This window comes from Megalobrama amblycephala, linkage group LG19 (assembly GCF_018812025.1).
Source record: "Megalobrama amblycephala isolate DHTTF-2021 linkage group LG19, ASM1881202v1, whole genome shotgun sequence".
Lineage (NCBI taxonomy): Eukaryota > Metazoa > Chordata > Actinopteri > Cypriniformes > Xenocyprididae > Megalobrama > Megalobrama amblycephala.
This window is the reverse complement of record NC_063062.1, coordinates 7,025,631-7,044,549: the sequence shown is the minus strand read 5'-3', so window position 1 is coordinate 7,044,549 and position 18,919 is coordinate 7,025,631. Positions and strand designations below refer to the sequence as shown.

The 18,919-nt window shown below is 39.9% G+C and overlaps 1 protein-coding gene across 1 annotated transcript in view; it reads left to right on the top strand.

The window, feature by feature from the left end:
* Positions 1 to 18,708, top strand: part of cracr2aa (calcium release activated channel regulator 2Aa) — a 33,933-nt gene extending 15,225 nt beyond the window's left edge. The window contains exons 5-18 of the mRNA XM_048168910.1: positions 81 to 227; positions 1,597 to 1,687; positions 2,125 to 2,220; positions 4,167 to 4,354; positions 4,633 to 4,704; positions 4,782 to 4,827; positions 4,911 to 5,002; positions 5,208 to 5,559; positions 10,726 to 10,858; positions 12,429 to 12,510; positions 12,663 to 12,777; positions 14,417 to 14,518; positions 14,758 to 14,834; positions 17,418 to 18,708. Of these exons, the coding sequence (XP_048024867.1) occupies positions 81 to 227; positions 1,597 to 1,687; positions 2,125 to 2,220; positions 4,167 to 4,354; positions 4,633 to 4,704; positions 4,782 to 4,827; positions 4,911 to 5,002; positions 5,208 to 5,559; positions 10,726 to 10,858; positions 12,429 to 12,510; positions 12,663 to 12,777; positions 14,417 to 14,518; positions 14,758 to 14,834; positions 17,418 to 17,502 (1,678 nt within the window). The 3' untranslated portion in view covers positions 17,503 to 18,708. The remainder of the gene's footprint in view (positions 1 to 80; positions 228 to 1,596; positions 1,688 to 2,124; positions 2,221 to 4,166; positions 4,355 to 4,632; positions 4,705 to 4,781; positions 4,828 to 4,910; positions 5,003 to 5,207; positions 5,560 to 10,725; positions 10,859 to 12,428; positions 12,511 to 12,662; positions 12,778 to 14,416; positions 14,519 to 14,757; positions 14,835 to 17,417) is intronic.
* Positions 18,709 to 18,919: the final 211 nt, after the last annotated feature.

Genomic DNA, 18,919 nt, shown 5'->3' with positions numbered 1-18,919 from the left:
TGAGTTTTGCTTCCTTTTTTTTTAAACAAACAATAATTTGATGAGATATATGATGCAGGAAGTGTGTTGTGATGTCTCAGTCCAGGAGAGGTGCGGAGTCTTTGGGCCCAGCTCAGAAGAGACGAGCCTCACCTCCTGTCCAATTTTGAGGAGTTCCTTGCCAGGGTCACTTATCAGATAAAAGAGGCCAACCAGGAGAAGAAAGAGATGGAGACTGCTCTTAAAAGGTCAGATGTCACTTTAGCACCTTTTGTTCCTTTTAATGCATCATGCATTTTAAAAAAGATGTTACATGTGTTCTCATATACAACAAGACATTTGAAGTACTAACGTAATTGAAAAATTTTCAGTATTTAACACTAGGTGTGTTCACACTTGTAGTTTGGTTCTCTTGGTTCTTTTGGTCCAGACCAAAAGCTTTTATGACGTATATTGTGCGACAAAACTTGTCGAACATCCAAAACAATGCTGTTTGCTGGGCTAAATGCCCTCTCTGTACGTGAGTACATATGATTGAACTGAAAAATTAGGAATCAGGAATCCCTCCATCACACACACAAATGAAAATCTGCTGCGAGGAGATGCGGTTCTGATGCCTGTACCGAACTGTGATGGGCAACGTCGCGACAATGACGAGAAAAAAACTTTTTAGGGTCGCATCTTGTGACATCATGTCCTGTTTTTGGTTCGTTTACATGTCTTTGGTCTGTGTTGCGTTCATATTCCAGTCGAACCACACCAGAGTTAGTTTGAAAGCGGACCGAGACCTATGTTTTCAGTGATTTCGGTCCACTTGTTTGGTGCGCACCAGGGTTCGGATGGTAGAGTTCACACTTATTCAAGTGAAAAGTGTGAACACACCCTTAGACTACCGTTCAAAGGTCTGGGGTTAATAATTTTAATCAAAGAATGCATTAAATTACAAAAAAAAAAAATCTACAGAACTTTTAAGCAACTCAACTGTTTTCAACATTGATAGTAAAAAATGTTACTTGAGAACCAAATCAGAGATTCTAATCAAATATTTGAATGATTTCTGAAGGATCATGTGGCACTGAAGCCTGAAGCGGCGTTCTGTTGACATTTAAAGGATATATTACAAGCAAGCCAATAGACTTCTTTATGTTTCTAATGAAAACAGTAAATGCACACATTATTATGAGAAACACTCAATTTTCTAATATATTGATCCCTGTAAATGTATGAAACACTACATGTATTTTTTAACCACAATGGAGACCATGTACTGAGGCTGGATAACCATGTCTACTGTAGCTTTTAAAGACATATTTTTTTGAATATGTCAGTCTGACCTGCCAGTGATCACATGAGCATGGCATTTATTGTAAATGAAAGATGATATCACACTGCTTCTTCTCCTAGAAGATTTCTCTGACTGCCTTTTAATATTCTCCCCCTAGCAAACCAAAAAACATGGGAATGAGTTAAAAATAGAGAAATCTCTTCTGAATCAAATTGTATAGAATAATGTTCTTTGAATGACGTCCATTCCATGAATGCATTGAATAGTGTTTAATACGTTGATATGACCAAATGACTTAAAAGCTTTTTGAATGATCCCGACATCTTTAATAGGAAAGTGGCGACACATGATGATGAAATCCAGAGGCTGTATGAAGAAATGGAGCAACAGATCAAGAATGAGAAAGACAGGATACTCTTAGAGGTGAAACTATTATTAAAATTGGTCATTTTAACAAATCCCAAACCCTGAGTATATAGTGTATTAACATTAACCTCAAATTGTGCATTTTAAGGACAGCATAAATGAGGACTATAAAATGGGCATTGAAGGAGGGATCTGAGGTATATGTAGAGACGATAGAGATTAGAGAATTTGACCAATAAAGAATGACCCAGAGCACCATATCAACCACCTAGCAACCCCATAGCAACACACACCACTATATAGGGTCTTTGGAGATTATGAAAGTTATTGATGTTCCATTATATGTTCCTTTGATCAGATATTTGGTTTCTGGGCTCTTGTAATTCTATTTGCAATAAAAAAAATAAGTTATGATTTTACAGTAGGAACAATAACTGTTACTATGTTTTTGGTGGAAATCATGGTAAATTGTCATGTAATATTATGTTCTCCAGGATTCCGAGCGGTTCTTGTCTCGCAGTCAAGACTTGGAGCATCAACTTTCCATTAAGGAGAAAGAACTGGAAATGCTTTCTAACAAACAGAAACGGGTTGGTCAAAATTAATTCCTTTGCTTGTTTACGTAGTCACTAAACCAGCTTAACTAGTAAAATGTATCAAGAAATTGCTCGTCCATTCACTATTTGAATAATACATTGTAGTATAATAAAATTAAGGAAATGGCAACAAACTAATAAAAATTAAAGATATTTGAACTACGCAGAGGGTGAGATAATTTCCAGAAACAGTTTTAATCCTGATGTAACTTATACTCAAGAAAAAATTAACATCTACATTTGAAGAAGTTTAACTCAAATATAAATCTTAATACTCAAGTTTGACTTATGTTCTTCTCAGATTGTTTAACACAGTCAGCAGGTGTTGTTTATCATTTGCTGGAAATTTATGTTCAAATTTCAGAAAGCCATAGTGCTGACGCACACATAAACAAACACTGATCTATACAAACAATAAACAAAAGCCTTTCAGTGCTAATGAATGAATAGAAAGTAACACGTCTTAATGCTTCCTTTGCTTCTCTCATTACAAGCTTCATTTTCTTCTCTTCTCGTCTGTGAACAACTGAAACAAATTACTCTCTTTAATGCAACTTTGTGCACAAGCGATCGGAAACCGACTGTCTGTGCTAATGTGTTTGACTTTTATGTGAAGAGCTGAAGTTTGGTACTGCATGTATGTTTGGTTATAGACATGGTATTGTGTCCTTTTTGTGTCTATATTTAGCAGCATAGCTGTGTGTAAAAGCATGAGTGCAAGAGCTTTCTTATCAAATCATTCTCCCCACAATGTCCTAGCCAAACATTCACAGTAACACTTCCAAGGCCATCTCAGTTCTAGATAGAGGTGTAAATATGCTTGGCATGGATGCCGAGCATTTGCGTAAAACCTGATGGTCATGTTATCCATCATGATTTAAAGGTGCCCTAGATTCAAAAATTGAATTTACCTCGGCATAGTTGAATAACAAGAGTTCAGTACATGGAAATGACATACAGTGAGTCTCAAACTCCATTGTTTCCTCCTTCTTATATAAATCTAATTTGTTTAAAAGACCTCCGAAGAACAGGCGAAATCTCAACATAACACCGATTGTTACGTAACAGTCGGGGTGTACGCCCCAATATTTGCATATGCCAGCCCATGTTCCCAACATTATGAAAGGCATTAGACAAGGGCAGCCAGTAACGTTTGGATCTGTGCACAGCTGAATCATCAGACTAGGTAAGGCAAGCAAGGACAATAGCGAAAAATGGCAGATGGAGCAATAATAACTGACATGATCCATGATTACATGATATTTTTAGTGATATTTGTAAATTGTCTTTCTAAATGTTTCATTAGCATGTTGCTAATGTATTGTTAAATGTGGTTAAAGTTACCATCGTTTCTTACTGTATTCACGGAGACAAGAGAGCCATCGCTATTTTTATTTTTAAACACTTGCAGTCTGTATAATTCATAAACACAACTTCATTCTTTATAAATCTCTCCAACAGTGTAGCATTAGCCGTTAGCCACGGAGCACAGCCTCAAACTCATTCAGAATCAAATGTAAACATCAAAATAAACACTGTACTTACGCGATTAGACATGCTGCATGATGAACACTTTGTAAAAGATCCATTTTGAGGGTTATATTAGCTGTGTGAACTTTTTTTTATGTTGTTTAAGGCAAGCGCGAGCTCTTGGGCCGTGGAGCACGAGAATTAAAGGGGCCGCACACCCTGAATCGGCTCATTTCTAATTATGCCCCAAAATAGGCAGTTAGAAAAATGAATTAAAAAAAATCTATGGGGTATTTTGAGCTGAAACTTCACAGACACATTCAGGGGACACCTTAGACTTATATTACATCTTGTAAAAAAAAAAGTTCTAGGGCACCTTTAAAGATCTTCTTGTGCTTTAATTGTTTTAAATGATAGCTCGAGTGTTGATTGTTTAATTTGTGTGTACATGTGTGATTTGTCTCTGTTAGCTGGAGCGTCAGTGTCGAGAGCTGCACAGCGAGCAACGAGAGACAGCCGTGGAGAACGTCAAACTCAAACAATATAATGAGGACTTGAGCCGTGAGCTGGAAAGTACCACCCAGGAGCTGAGCCTGGCCCAGGAGCAACTCATGCTGCTGCAGGAACAGTCCTCACAACTGCATGACGAGCGAGAGATGTGAGGATGTTATGACATTTTGTACTTGACCAGGAAATCATCTAGAAAGCCAATGCTTATTGTGAAAATGCCAATAAAGAGACCTGTTTTCTTGATATTTGTAGTTTGAGTAATCAAAAGAGATACTACTATACTGTATATTGTATAGTTAATTTATTTTAACATTGGTTTCTCATAATACCTGTTCATTTAGCTTTCATACATTATGTCCCTTGTTTGATATGTTGTTAATCTTGTGGCAAACTCATTGTCATTAAAAGAGTTTGTGTTTTCTACAGTGAGATTTATAGGGTTACAGAAAGCCTGCAAAGAGAGAGGTCAAGTCTTCTCAAGCAGCTTGATTTGCTAAGGTAAGAAATGACTATAAATGAAGAAGAAGGTCTTTGTTTGCCCAGAATTGAAATGTGTTCTATTTAATTCCTCTTAGGGAAATGAACAAACATTTACGAGATGAAAGAGACATGTGCTATCAAGTAGGTTCATATAGATGTTATATAAGACAGTTGTACTGATCCTGCATTTTGACTATTTCAAGTCATTGTTTGCTGTCTCTCAGAAACCAAAGACCTCTGCTGCAAAACTCTCATGGACACAAAGGTCTGGATCAATTACTCTGAATCACGCTGAGCGGAAGCAGTCATTCAAGAGGTAAGGCTTTGTGAAAATGGCATCTGTTCACTCAACGGTACTCAAGATAAAAGGATACAGTGAATCTGCAAAATCAAAAAGGATTTGATATATTCCAGAGATAAAAGTGAAGACGTCAATAAGATGTTTTCTTGATATTTATAGTTTGAGTAATCAAAAAAGATACTACATCTTGCTCATGTCATGTGGCTGTTGTCATCTCCAGTGACGAGGATGAAGAAGTTCTGCCTCATTCTAAGCGGAAAACCACAATTGGTGTAAATGGGCACAGCATGGACCTGGAGGAAATAGTAGATGGGCGAACTCATTCAAAACACCAGCTCCAGAGGGTCATCTCAATCGAGGAGGACCCCCTCCCCCAACTCCTTCAGCAGGGTTATCAGGCCCAGCTCAGAGAATGGAGTGAAGATGAGGAGATGGAGGAGGGCATTGATCTCCAAATGAGTAATATTTACCCCACAACTAGCACTCCAACCTCTGTTTCACCACCTCTAGGAGTCTCACACACGCCCACCTCACCCCGGGGACAGCCTGTGGGCAAAGAGACAGTCCAGTCGGTGAGAATACGATTTGATTGGTCAAAACCTTGGACACTTGTTGAGGTTTCATAGTGCACTCTTAAAAAAAGGGTTCTTTATTTGCCTCAATGGTACCTTGAAGAACCTTTAACATCCATTGGATCTTTCCATTGCACAAAAATGTAGAAAATGGTTCTTTAGATTAATAAACTACCTTTAGCCACACTAACTACACACAGATGAGTTAAGTTGCATGTGTAAAGACAATGCTGCATTAAAGCCAGATAAAATCATGCCTACTCTGACCCACCTCAGGACCTAGTCAGTTTAAATGCATTTATGCCATCTCTGAGCAGCAGTTTTTTTAAAAAACACTTAAATTCCAGCTCAGAAGCACATCTGTGCCACCTTTGCATTGTAAATTTGGTATAAGAATAAATGTTTCTTTTAAGAACTATTGACTAAAAGATTCTTTTGGGAACCCAAAATGTTTTTTTTCATCCCCCTTTTGGCACCTTTATTTTTTTTAAGTGTGTAGTAGATATTAGGTGTATTTTGCTTGATATCAGTAAATGCAATCCTTATACTATACTAAAAGAATGGCATGTTTATTACAATTCAAAATACAGTGGTGCTCAGAATTATTGGCACCCTTGGTAAATATGATCAAAGATGACTGTAAAAATAAATCTGCATTGTTTATCCTTTTGATCTTTAATTCATAAAATGAGTAAAAATTTAACCTTTCATTGAAGAAAAAGAATTGAAAGTGGGGGGAAAGTCACATTATGAAATAAATGTTTATATCCAAAACACGTTGGCCACAATTATTGGCACCCTTTTATTCAATAGTTTTTGCAACCTCCTTTTGCCAAGGTAACAGTTCTGATTCGTCTTCTATAATGCCTGATGAGTTTGGAGAACACCTGAAAAGAGATCAGAGACCATTCCTTCGTGCAGAATCTCTCCAGAACCTTCAGATTCCCAGCTCCATGTTGGTGCTTCTACTCTTAAGTTGTCACGATCACCTGTGAGAGTGCCCTTCAGCCACTAGAGGGCACTCCTTCCCGGACTCTCGGTTTCACCCATTTCATGGACTACATTTCCCATAACACACTCCCCGGACTAATCACCACTCATCATTGCACCCAGCTGTTGTGTATTTTCTCATTAGTGTCTGTCTATTTAGTCTGAGTTGTTTCTGTCTGTTCTGGTGGTTCATTGTTTGATGTCACCCTCGAGTCTGATCCCTGTTCTCCCCTTTTGGTTTGTAGTTTCTTGTTTCGTGTTTCTTGTTTCATGTTTGGACTGTCTATTTATGGATTATGACCTTTGCCTGTACCCTGGATTACGCCTTTTGGATTTGCCCACAATAAACACCATTGCTGCAATTGGATCTATCCCGTCTTCATGAGTGCCGTGACAGAATGAACCACCATCCACCTAGATCCAGCGGCATGGAGGGTCGGTTCCGTTCCCCAGCCTCCATCCGTGAGCGGATGGCTCGAGTTTGGGCGGTGATGGCGCTGCGCCAGGAGGGAAGAGAGGTTGGGCAGGTTGCAGGTTTGTTTTGGACCTTGGCAGAGGGACTGCATTATAATGACGAGGCGCTTAAAGACATTTTTAATGGAGGCCTCGATAACCGTTGCCTCGGTGTGAGATGGAGGGGCTCCAGACCCTGGACTTTTGGGGCTTTATCCACCATCTCTCTCACAGAGGCCGTTCGGCTACTCACCCTCATCCAGAGCCCACTCCAGCCAGGGGGTCGGCTCCAGCCAGGGGGTCGGCTCCAGCCGGGGAGTCCGCTCCAGCCGGGGAGTCCGCTCCAGCCGGGGAGTCCGCTCCAGAGCCCGCTCCAGCCAGTGAGTCCGCTCCAGAGCCCGCTCCAGCCAGTGAGTCCGCTCCAGGGTCCGCTCCAGCCAGGGAGCCCGCTCCAGAGCCCGCTCCAGCCAGTGAGTCCGCTCCAGAGCCCGCTCCAGCCAGTGAGTCCGCTCCAGAGCCCGCTCCAGCCAGTGAGTCCGCTCCAGAGCCCGCTCCAGCCAGTGAGTCCGCTCCAGAGCCCGCTCCAGCCAGTGAGTCCGCTCCAGAACCCGCTCCAGCCAGTGAGTCCGATCCAGCCGGGGAGTCCGCTCCAGCCAGGGAGTCCACTCCAGAGCCCGCTCCAGCCAGTGTGTCCACTCCAGAGCCCGCTCCAGCCGGTGAGTCCATTTTGGGTGAGCCACCGTCTCACCCTCGTAAGCGGAGGAGAAGGAGGAAGAGGGCTTCCTCCGTCCTTCAAGATCCTTCGACTATAGAGACTGTTCATGCTTCACCGAAGCGCCCTGCCTGCCGGCGCCACCGAAGCGCCCTGCCCTGCCGGCGCCACCGAAGCGCCCTGCCCTGCCGGCGCCACCGAAGCGCCCTGCCCTGCCGGCGCCAACGAAGCGCCTTGCCCTGCCGGCGCCAACGAAGCGCCTTGCCCTGCCGGCGCCAACGAAGCGCCTTGCCCTGCCGGCGCCAACGAAGCGCCTTGCCCTGCCGGCGCCGCCCAGGCCGCCAGCCCTGCCGCCTCCCAGGCCGCCAGTCCTGCCACCGTCGTCCAAGCCTTCTGCTCTGCCACCACCGCCCAAGCCTTCTGCCCTGCTACTTCTGCCCAGGCCACCTGAACCATTGAAATCTGCCTGGTCAGTTTCTCCAGCACCACCCTGGCAATCAGCCAGGACCCCAGACCTGCCAGTGCCCGCCTGGTCAAATCCTCCAGCGCCGCCCTGGCAATCAGCCGGGACCCCAAACCTGCCAGTGCCCGCCTGGTCAAATCCTCCAGCGCCGCCCTGGCAATCAGCCGGGACCCCAAACCTGCCAGTGCCCGCCTGGTCAAATCCTCCAGCGCCGCCCTGGCAATCAGCCGGGACCCCAAACCTGCCAGTGCCCGCCTGGTCAATTCCTCCAGCGCCGCCCTGGCAAACAGCCGGGACCCCAAACCTGCCAGTGCCCGCCTGGTCAAATCCTCCAGCGCCGCCCTGGCAATCAGCCGGGACCCCAAACCTGCCAGTGCCGCCTGGTCAAATCCTCCAGCGCCGCCCTGGCAATCAGCCGGGACCCCAAACCTGCCAGTGCCCGCCTGGTCAAATCCTCCAGCGCCGCCCTGGCAATCAGCCGGGACCCCAAACCTGCCAGTGCCCGCCTGGTCAATTCCTCCAGCGCCGCCCTGGCAAACAGCCGGGACCCCAAACCTGCCAGTGCCGCCTGGTCAAATCCTCCAGCGCCGCCCGGGCAATCAGCCGGGACCCCAAACCTGCCAGTGCCCGCCTGGTCAGTTCCTCCAGCACCGCCCTGGCTTTCAGTGGGGCACCCTGGATCTGGCCCGCCGTCCCTCCCCCTGATCCTCCTCCTGTCCACCTCCCTCCTGAGTTTTTTGTGTTTGTGTTTTTGTTTTTTTTTGTTTTTTCGGATGGAGCGTCTGGTAGCCGCTCCTTTAAGGGGGGGTAATGTCACGATCACCTGTGAGAGTGCCCTTCAGCCACTAGAGGGCACTCCTTCCCGGACTCTCGGTTTCACCCATTTCATGGACTACATTTCCCATAACACACTCCCCGGACTAATCACCACTCATCATTGCACCCAGCTGTTGTGTATTTTCTCATTAGTGTCTGTCTATTTAGTCTGAGTTGTTTCTGTCTGTTCTGGTGGTTCATTGTTTGATGTCACCCTCGAGTCTGATCCCTGTTCTCCCCTTTTGGTTTGTAGTTTCTTGTTTCGTGTTTCTTGTTTCATGTTTGGACTGTCTATTTATGGATTATGACCTTTGCCTGTACCCTGGATTACGCCTTTTGGATTTGCCCACAATAAACACCATTGCTGCAATTGGATCTATCCAGTCTTCATGAGTGCCGTGACATAAGTTCACTTCACTCATTTTCTTTAGGGTTCAGGTCAGGGAACTGGGAAGACCATGGCAGAAGCTTCATTTTGTGCTCAGTGACACATTTTTGTGTTGGTTTTGATGTTTGTTTTGGATCATTGTCCTGATGGAAGATCCAACCATGGCTCATTATAGGATTTCTAGCAGAAACGGTCAGGTTTTGATTTTTTTTATCTGTTGGTATTTGATAGAATCCATGATACCATATATCTGAACAAGATGTCCAGGACCTCCAGCAAAACAAATAGGCCTACAACATTAAAGAGCTAGCAGTATATTTAACCGTGGGCATTGGGTACTTTTTATCCATGTGTGCACCAAACCCATCTTGTGGGTTTGCTGCCAAAAAGCTTTTTTTTAGTTTCATCTGACCATAGAAGCCAGTCCCATTTGAAGTTCCAGCCTTGTCTGACAACTTAATATACTGGAGATTGTTTCTGGATGAGAGCAGAGGATTTTTCTGAACAACTTGTGAGGATGTAGGTGCTGTTTAATTTTTTTTTTTTTTTATCGCTTTCTGAGACTCAAGACTCAACTAATCTCTGCAATTCTCCAACTGTGGTCCTTGGAGAGTCTTTGGCCACTCAAACTTTCCTCCTCACAGCGCATTAGGACGATTTAGACACACGTCCTCTTCCAGGCAGATTTGTAACATCTTTAGTTGATTGGAACTTCTTAATTATTTCCCTGATAGTGGAAATGGGGATTTTCAATGCTATTGTCTTACAGCCACTTTCTATTTTGTGAAGCTCATCTTTTGCTGCACATCAGAACTATATTCTTTGGTTTTACTCATTGTGATGAATGATTCGGCAATTTGGCCTTTGTGTTTCCTCATGTTTATACTCCTGTGGAACAGGAAGTCATGGCTGGACAATTTCATGTTCATGATCACCCTGGTGTGCTAAAAAAAAATGTAAATATGACTGGGAATATACTTCAGAGATATTTTACTCATAAAAAAATTCTAGGGGTGCCAATAATTATGGCCAACATGTTTTGGAGAAAAACATTTATTTCATAATGTGATTTTCCCCCCACTTTCAATTCTTTTCCTTCAATGAAAGGTTAGATTTTTACTCATTTTATGAATTAAAGATCAAAAGGATAAACAATGCAGATTTATTTTTACAGTCATCTTTGATCACATTTACCAAGGGTGCCAATAATTCTGAGCACCACTGTACAATGTACTTGCATTTGGTGCATGACAAATGCTAATTTTGGACATTTGGTATAAAATATGAGCGTTTTTTTTTTTTCAGCTTCCATTAATCTTGTGTGTCTTTTTTTTTTTTTTCTAGGATGAAGTGTCCAACTTAGGTCCAGATCGCTTGTTTAAGATCGTTCTGGTAGGGAATTCCAGCGTGGGAAAAACATCTCTTTTACGTCGCTTCTGTGACGACTGTTTCCACCCTGGTACATGTGCTACTGTAGGTCAGTGGCTTTCCATTTACTTGTTAATGTTTACTAGTGTCTATAGGTATTTTGTTTTATTTAACCTAAATAGCACTATTAAAGCACTAGTTCAATCAAAATGTTGCTCTAAAGCTATTTTTTTGGGTGTGTGTCCACAGCTTGTTTCACAACTTGTCGCCGTGTTGTTGCTTCTGTTAATTTTTTTTTCACATGCTGATGACAGTGACACTGTTAAAAGATATTTAGTCTCACACAACGTTTCACAACCTTTAACACAGTCAGGACTGTTTCAAATATAACAAAGTAGGGTCCCACTTTATATTAGGTGGCCTTAACTACTATGTACTTACATCAAAAAATAAGTACACTGTACTTATTGAGTTCATATTGAATTGCAAAACACTTTTGCTGCTATTGAGGTGGCATACGGGTAAGGTTAGGGAAAGCTTTGGTGGTATGGGTAGGTTTAAGGTTTTAAGGGTAGGGGTTAGGTGTAAGGAATGGGTCAACAGTGTAATCATAAATGTAATTACAGAAATTAATTACAGATGTAATTACATGCCGGTGTTTTTAAAATATAAGTACAATGTAAAAACATTATGTACACAATAAGTGCATTGTATCAAATGATTAATGTAAATGTAAGTACATAGTAGTTAAGGCCATCTAATATAAAGTTGGACCCAAAGTAGTATAGATGACATAGAAACAGTGTTGTGAAATATTATTACAATTTAAAATAATTGTTTTCTATTTTAATATATTTTAAAAAAGTAATTTATTCCTGTGATGCAAAGCTGAATTTTCAGCATCATTACTCCAGTCTTCAGTGTCACATGATCCTTCAGAAATCATTCTAATATGAATCATTGTAACTTATTATCAATGTTGAAAACTGTTGTGCTGCTTAATATTTTTGATGAATAGAAACATTTATTTAACATAGTTTTTTTTAAACAATATTAAAGTCTTTACTGCCACTTTTGATATAATAATAATCTGCCCTTCCTGAATAATAGATTAATTTCTAAATATAAATTAATAAAAAATAATAAATAAATATCTGAATAAAAATGAATTTCTTAAAATGGAAAAAAAAATATTTAAAAAAAAATTATTTAATATATTTTTACAATAAAATAAAATGGCTTTACATAATAGCACTGTGGCAATACCGTGATGCTGTAATACCACACATTTTGATATGTGCTATGACACTGATTGATTATCATATTCATGCACCATACTATTTACATTGTACTTTAAAAACTAAAAAAAAAAAATGGAATATCACTGTAGTTTTTGACCCATTTTGTTTGCAAAGTAACTGTGTCTCAGTATGGAAAGTTAAAAACATCGTAACATAATGTGTCCAATTTGCATGATTTCTGTATTTAGCTGGTTTTAAACATTTATCAATAACTTGGTACTGACTAGAACCTCAAATCAATTCCATCTGCCCTTTAGTCAGGGCTTGTGTGTGTGGAGCTTCCTCTGGGATGGGAAAAAAAGCATGAAGACATTAAATGCCAGACCCCCTTCCTCCTCCTTCAGACTGACTTCTTTCATTTGTGTGATGTGTGTGCAGGTATTGACTACAGTGTGAAGACTCTGACAGTGGACAACAGCCAGGTAGCCCTGCAAATGTGGGACACAGCAGGACAGGAGAGGTGGGTGATATATTCTAATAGAAACAAGTTTAATGAATTATAGTGCATATGTTATCAGAGACCTAGTTGTTTTGTTGCTATTGTGTCTACTAAGATAACAGATGAATGCAAAAGATTAATGCAGAAGTTTCATTGTGGGTTTCCGTCGTCAGGTATCGCAGCATCACCAAGCAGTTTTTTCGCAAGGCCGATGGTGTGGTAGTGGTGTATGACATCACTAATGAGCAGACTTTCACAGCAGTGAGGCAGTGGCTGGCCAGTGTGCAGGTGAGTCATTCATTTCCTCTTTCTTTATGAGTAAAAGACCAAATGTATGCTTATGTACACATATACCTCTAAAATGAAGTTTGTTTGAGAAATTGATTGAAATATTAATGAAATAATAGGGTAAAGAAATATTTTGTCCAATAAAACATGCCTCTTCCGTTTAAATTATAAATACTACTTACTTCTGACTAGTAGTAGCAAGTAGCAGTTGGTGGTTTCACACTTTTTTTCTTCTCTTTTTTTATGTAAATTAGCTATTAAAAGTTACAATAAATGTATTTATAATGTTACAAAAGATTTAAACTTCATATAAATGCTTTTTCTATTAATCAAAGATTACTAAAGGTATATATATTTTCCATAAAAATATGAAGCAGCGCAACTGATTTTAACATTGATAATACTTTCTTGAGCAGCAAATCAGCATATTAGAATGATTTCTGAAGGATCATGTGACACTGAAGACTGGAATAATTATGCTGAAAATTCATCCTTGCCATCACATGAATAAATTACATTTTAAAATATATTCAAATAGAAAACATTTATTTTAAATTGTAATAACATTTCACAATATTACTTTTTTCACTGTGTTTTTGATTAAATAAATTCAGCTTTGGAGAGCATAAGAGACTTCTTTCAAAAACATTATATATTAATAATCCCAAACTTTTGAACGGTAGTATATCTTAATCAAAAAAGCGATTAACCCTTAAATGCATGACTGTTTCGCCAATCATTCTTACATATTCGGGTCTTTATCGACCCGGATCTAACGTTATATCTAACACGGAAGGATCTCTACCAGTCGCGATAATATAAAACTCTTCTGGTAATAGAGCAACAATTACAGAAGAATAAAATAAAGCATATTTTGTTACCTTTTGGAGCTTGAAAGGGTTCAGTTTGAGCAGATGTTTTATGCCATCCTCACTGTCTTCGTCAGAGCTCATTTCCCAGTAAATTCAGCAAATAATGGGCTAGTTTTATGTTTGAGGTCACGAATATGAGCCCATTCGCGATCTCAAACATATTCTCAAAACTATATAATTTTTTAACATGTTCAAAATCAATATTTCGATCGCTAACAGCTTCACCAGATCAATCCAGTAACAGTTACAGTCATATTTGATTGCGTTCAGTACTTGCTCTGCAGTAAATCGCTGAGCCATTTCATGTTTCTCTTATTATTTCGTTTTCTGTCTGAATGAGTCGTCACTTCAGCATTGTGTATCAGACATTGCCACCTTGTGGAATAAAGGTAAATTGCACTTATTCTGTCATCTAAGATTCAATTATTGTTGTGCAAAAAAAAATATGTACACTCATACACACCTCGGGTCGTTTGTGACCCTATACAATTTTTACAAAAAATGAATACAAAAATAGGCACTCTTTTATAATTTTATGATTTTTTTCTTGTTATATTCTTTATAATGAATTGATTGAGGAATACCAAGAAGGTTGATGTCTAACTTTAAAAAATGAACGAGGAGGAGGGTAGTAAATGACGTCCCGGGTCACTAAAGACCCGAGGTATGCATTTAAGGGTTAAAATGCTTATTTCAAGTTAAACAGTATCAACACTGCAGTTTTTATTGGTTCTAATGGGAAGTGGTTGTCATTTTTCATACTACAGGAGGGAGCAGGTGAGGACATTCCCATCATGCTCTTGGGGAATAAGACAGATCTAGATGGCCAGAGAGAAATTCCGCTGGGAACAGGAGAGAAATTAGCCAAGGTGAGTGAATCTATGCCCTGGAGTGGCACTCATGGATCACCATTAAACATTTTAAGCATTGCGCTCTTGAAATGTAAAAGAACTGACTCAGACATGGAGAATCAGTTTGTAGTTTGTTGAGATATATGAAGTGGTTTCCTGTCAGTTACTGTTTTACATACTCAGCAAACATTAAGTACCATACTGAATGACCCTTTATTCTAACATATCTTATTTTGTCATTTTATTCACTTTTTCAGGACTTTCAATTGATTTTCTATGAGTGCAGTGCTTTTTCAAACCACAATGTGACAGAGTCCATGATTCACATGGCAAGGTAAGAGTTTATTGTCACAATTTATTTTAGTGTTACACATTATGTACTTACTGTAGTAATAACAGTAATTTATGCAAATTACAAGCAACTAACACTAAACCAAACACAATTCCTAATCTTATACTAAGTACATGTTGTTAATTGATATTTCTCAGTACTTAAATATATAATTACACTGTAACAAGGACACCTTTGTAACCGAGATTATTAACACATTTTTATATGACTAAGTTCTTTTAAAATCACAATATACACCAATCAGGCATAACATTATGACCACTGACAGGTGACGTGAATAACACTGATTATCTCTTCATCACGGCACCTGTTAGTGGGTGGGATATATTAGGCAGCAAGTGAACATTTTGTCCTCAAAGTTGATGTGTTGGAAGCAGGAAAAAGTTTGACAAGGGCCAAATTGTGATGGCTAGACGACTGGGTCAGAGCATCTCCAAAACTGCAGCTCTCTTGGGATGTTCCCGGCCTGCAGTGGTCAGTATCTATCAAAAGTGGTCCAAAGAAGGAACAGTGGTGAACTGGCGACAGGGTCATGGGTGGCCAAGGCTTATTGCACGATGCACATTGGGAGCGAAGACTGGCCCGTGTGGTCTGATCCAACAGACAAGCTACTGTAGCTCAAATTGCTCAAGAAGTTAATGCTGATTCTGATGGAAAGGTGTCAGAATACACAATGCATCGCAGTTTGTTGCATATGGGGCTGCATAGCCGCAGACCAGTCAGGGTATCCATGCTGACCCCTGTCCACCACCGAAAGCGCCAACAGTGGACAAGTGAGCATCAGAACTGGACCACGCAGCAATGGAAGAAGATGGCCTGGTCTGATGAATCACATTTTCTTTTACATCACGTGGATGGTGGGTCCGTGTGCGTCGCTTACCTGGGGAACACATGGCACCAGAATGCATTATGAGAAGAAGGCAAGCTGGCAGAGGCAGTGTGATGCTTTGGGCAATGTTCTGCTGGGAAACCTTGGGTCCTGCCATCCATGTGGATGTTACTTTGACATGTACCACCTACCCCATTGTTGCAGACCATGGACACCCTTTCACGGAAACAGTATTTCCTGGTGGCTGTGGCCTCTTTCAGCAGGATAATGCACCCTGCCACAAAGCAAAACCCACCTTCAGGGGTCTAGTGCAGTCCATGCCTCGACGGGTCAGGGCTGTTTTGGCAGCAAAAGGGGGACCAACATACTATTAGGAAGGTGGTCATAATGTTATGTCTGATTGGTGTTAAAACATTTTGCAGTTTAATCTGGCCAAGAAACGCCATATTCACACAGAATGTGTTTTTGCAATCAAATTCTGCGCAGAATTTCTTTGGATTTTCTATGTAAACACCCGCTAGATGGATGTATTTGACATTTGTGCCCATGTTTTGTGCATGACACACTGTTCTGCAAATGCGGCGCTTAAGGCTAAAAGAAGTTGCGTCTCTAGACCTTACTGGGTTTTTTTTTTTTTCATTCTACTACCCTTAAACACAAAAATGAACGGGCCCATAGACCGGAAATGACTGCCTGACAACCACAAAACAAACAACCAACCACGATTTGTTTCATTTTTACGTGTTTGGTGCCGGGTTTGTCTGCGAACCATGATACCACAATAATAGATTGGTATTTAAAAAATGGCGCAGAGGTCCTGGTTGTTGAACAGTTTTATAGAAAAGATCAAATAAGAATGAAAAATAAGGAAAAATGTTGAAGAAGAATTTCTGTTCATGCAAAACAAATAAATACAGATTATTTCACTTACATAAACACACACTGTAACATAAGTAAATATATAATTCTACTTTCAATATTTTTATGCCACTTACCTTAGTTTACAAGCTTAAAATCCAGTGATTAGTTATTTTTTAGTAAAAAAAATAAAAAATAAAAACAATTTCCAGTTTTGAGTGCAGTATGCTTCAGTAAGTGAATAGACTGTTGGCATAACAATTCTTAATACCTGGAAAAGTCAATTCACCATTCGTAAAGACCCACCCCCTTTAGTTATTTTTGCTATGTCCGCCACACATCATGTTGTCACGTAGTGAAAAATACATTGACAGACAAGACAAAGCAGGTTACTTTTGATATGAAACAAAGTCTCAAATTTCAAATTTTGTCATTTTTAAAGAAATTTAAACAATAAATACAGTTTTGTGGCTCTTTAATGTGTCATTACAGATCGCTGTAGCGCCTTAGTTCAAGCGGTTCGTGAACCGATCATCTCTTCCTACTAGTTAATTTATAGTATCAAATAAACATTAATGAACATCATAAGAAATGCTGTTTCAATCACGAAAAGACGTCAGTACACACCATTTTTCAAGTCCACCGACGTTATTCGTTACTCCCCTGACTGCATTGTCGGACAAGATGGCGGATTCGCCGTTATGATTGGTTAGATTGCCTGTCAATCAAACTCCTGGCGAAGGGTCAATTGCATATCCAACAGCAAAAAAGATACATTTTCAGCACTAACGATTCAGCCAGGCTATTATTCCCACATTATTATTGTGTTGCACTGTACTGCACCTTATAAGTTGAGACACTTTTTTTCTCTCTGCCAGAGTTCTGAAAGAACAAGAGGACAGAGAAAAAGAGAAAACCGTGTCACTAGTAGACAGCACAGCTAAGAAGAAGTCCTGCTGCTAGTAGAGAGCCATCCATAAACACTCACAGAAACCTTGGTGTTAATGCTGATCTGGTGTTTCTTGCTCTCGTGTTACTGTTTTCTCTTATGTTTGCGTTTTTGTATGACCACTGTAGAGTTAAAAATGTTTGGTCTTTTTTTTTTCTTTTTTTCTTTTTATAAACCAGTACCTCTTTACAGTGTGAAACTGATGAGTTTTATGATAACATTTAGATGTAGGGCTTTAAGTAGTGCACTATAGTTTTGTACACTTACTAGAATTCATCAAACGTGTCCCTATTAAGGTCATTTAAATCACCCGTCACACTATTGAAGTAAACAAAGCTGTATTTTCGTATTGACAGTTGTTGTACTTTATCTTTTTAATATGAAGGTCTAGGAAAGTATATTTTAAATGAGCAAACAAAGCTCCTACACATCCTAGTTTGTTTACAGTCATTTGCACAAATGTATTATTTATTACTTATGTGATGGATTGAAGGTCATGAATTATTCCTTTATTATTCATAGCAAGCAGACACATTCTGAAAAATGTCTCTATTTGCTAACAGCAGCGTGAATATTTTTTTAATACACTGCCACGAAGCAAACGGATGGTTTGCGTGAGGATTCGGTTTTAACAGGGTTCAGTGTTGTTTGCTTTGCTACATTGAAACGATTGATCTATTGAAATAGATTTTGTCAAATGTTGATTTCAGAACACTTTTTGATTGTATTTTATGTATTGTGCCAACAGTAATGTGTATATATACATATGTAGTTATATATATATGTAGTCTGTATTTGTAATTTAATGCAGTCAGTGTTAAATCAGTGCAAAAAGTCACGCAGCATTTGTTACTGTGCACACTTACCATAAATAACATAATTTCCTTCCATTTTTGGGGATGCATTAATTGTCCACCAGACAGTGGGCTTATGCACATTTGAGATGAACAATAAGGCTTATTACTATGTTTTATCAAGTTCTTCAGTAATCACAATATGTGTCATGATCTGTAAATTGAGCTTTCATGTGGATTCACACATTGATTCTCTATCACAGCTGGTCAGAATGACACTAAATCTGTGAACGTTTTAGATGATTTCACACTCATGTAGTCTTGTAAAGGTGCCTGCTATAATATGCACATGTGTAATGTGTAAATATTAAATAGAAATGTATTTTGAGTGAAATGTTGTAATAAAGAATACTATGTTTGCATTAATTCCAGTTCGTGCTTTCAAGGAAATGGCAAGAGGAGGCATTACATGCCAGCTAACAATGAACACTAGAAAATAAGAATTCAAATATTTAAGGCATTGTTCTGAAAGCTCAGCCTGGGGCTAAACAGGTTTTACCAGTTTAAATAAACTATTTAAAGGTGCTAAAGAGGTTCTTTTTGTCCACTGAGTTTTTGAAATGAGCGCATGAGTAAG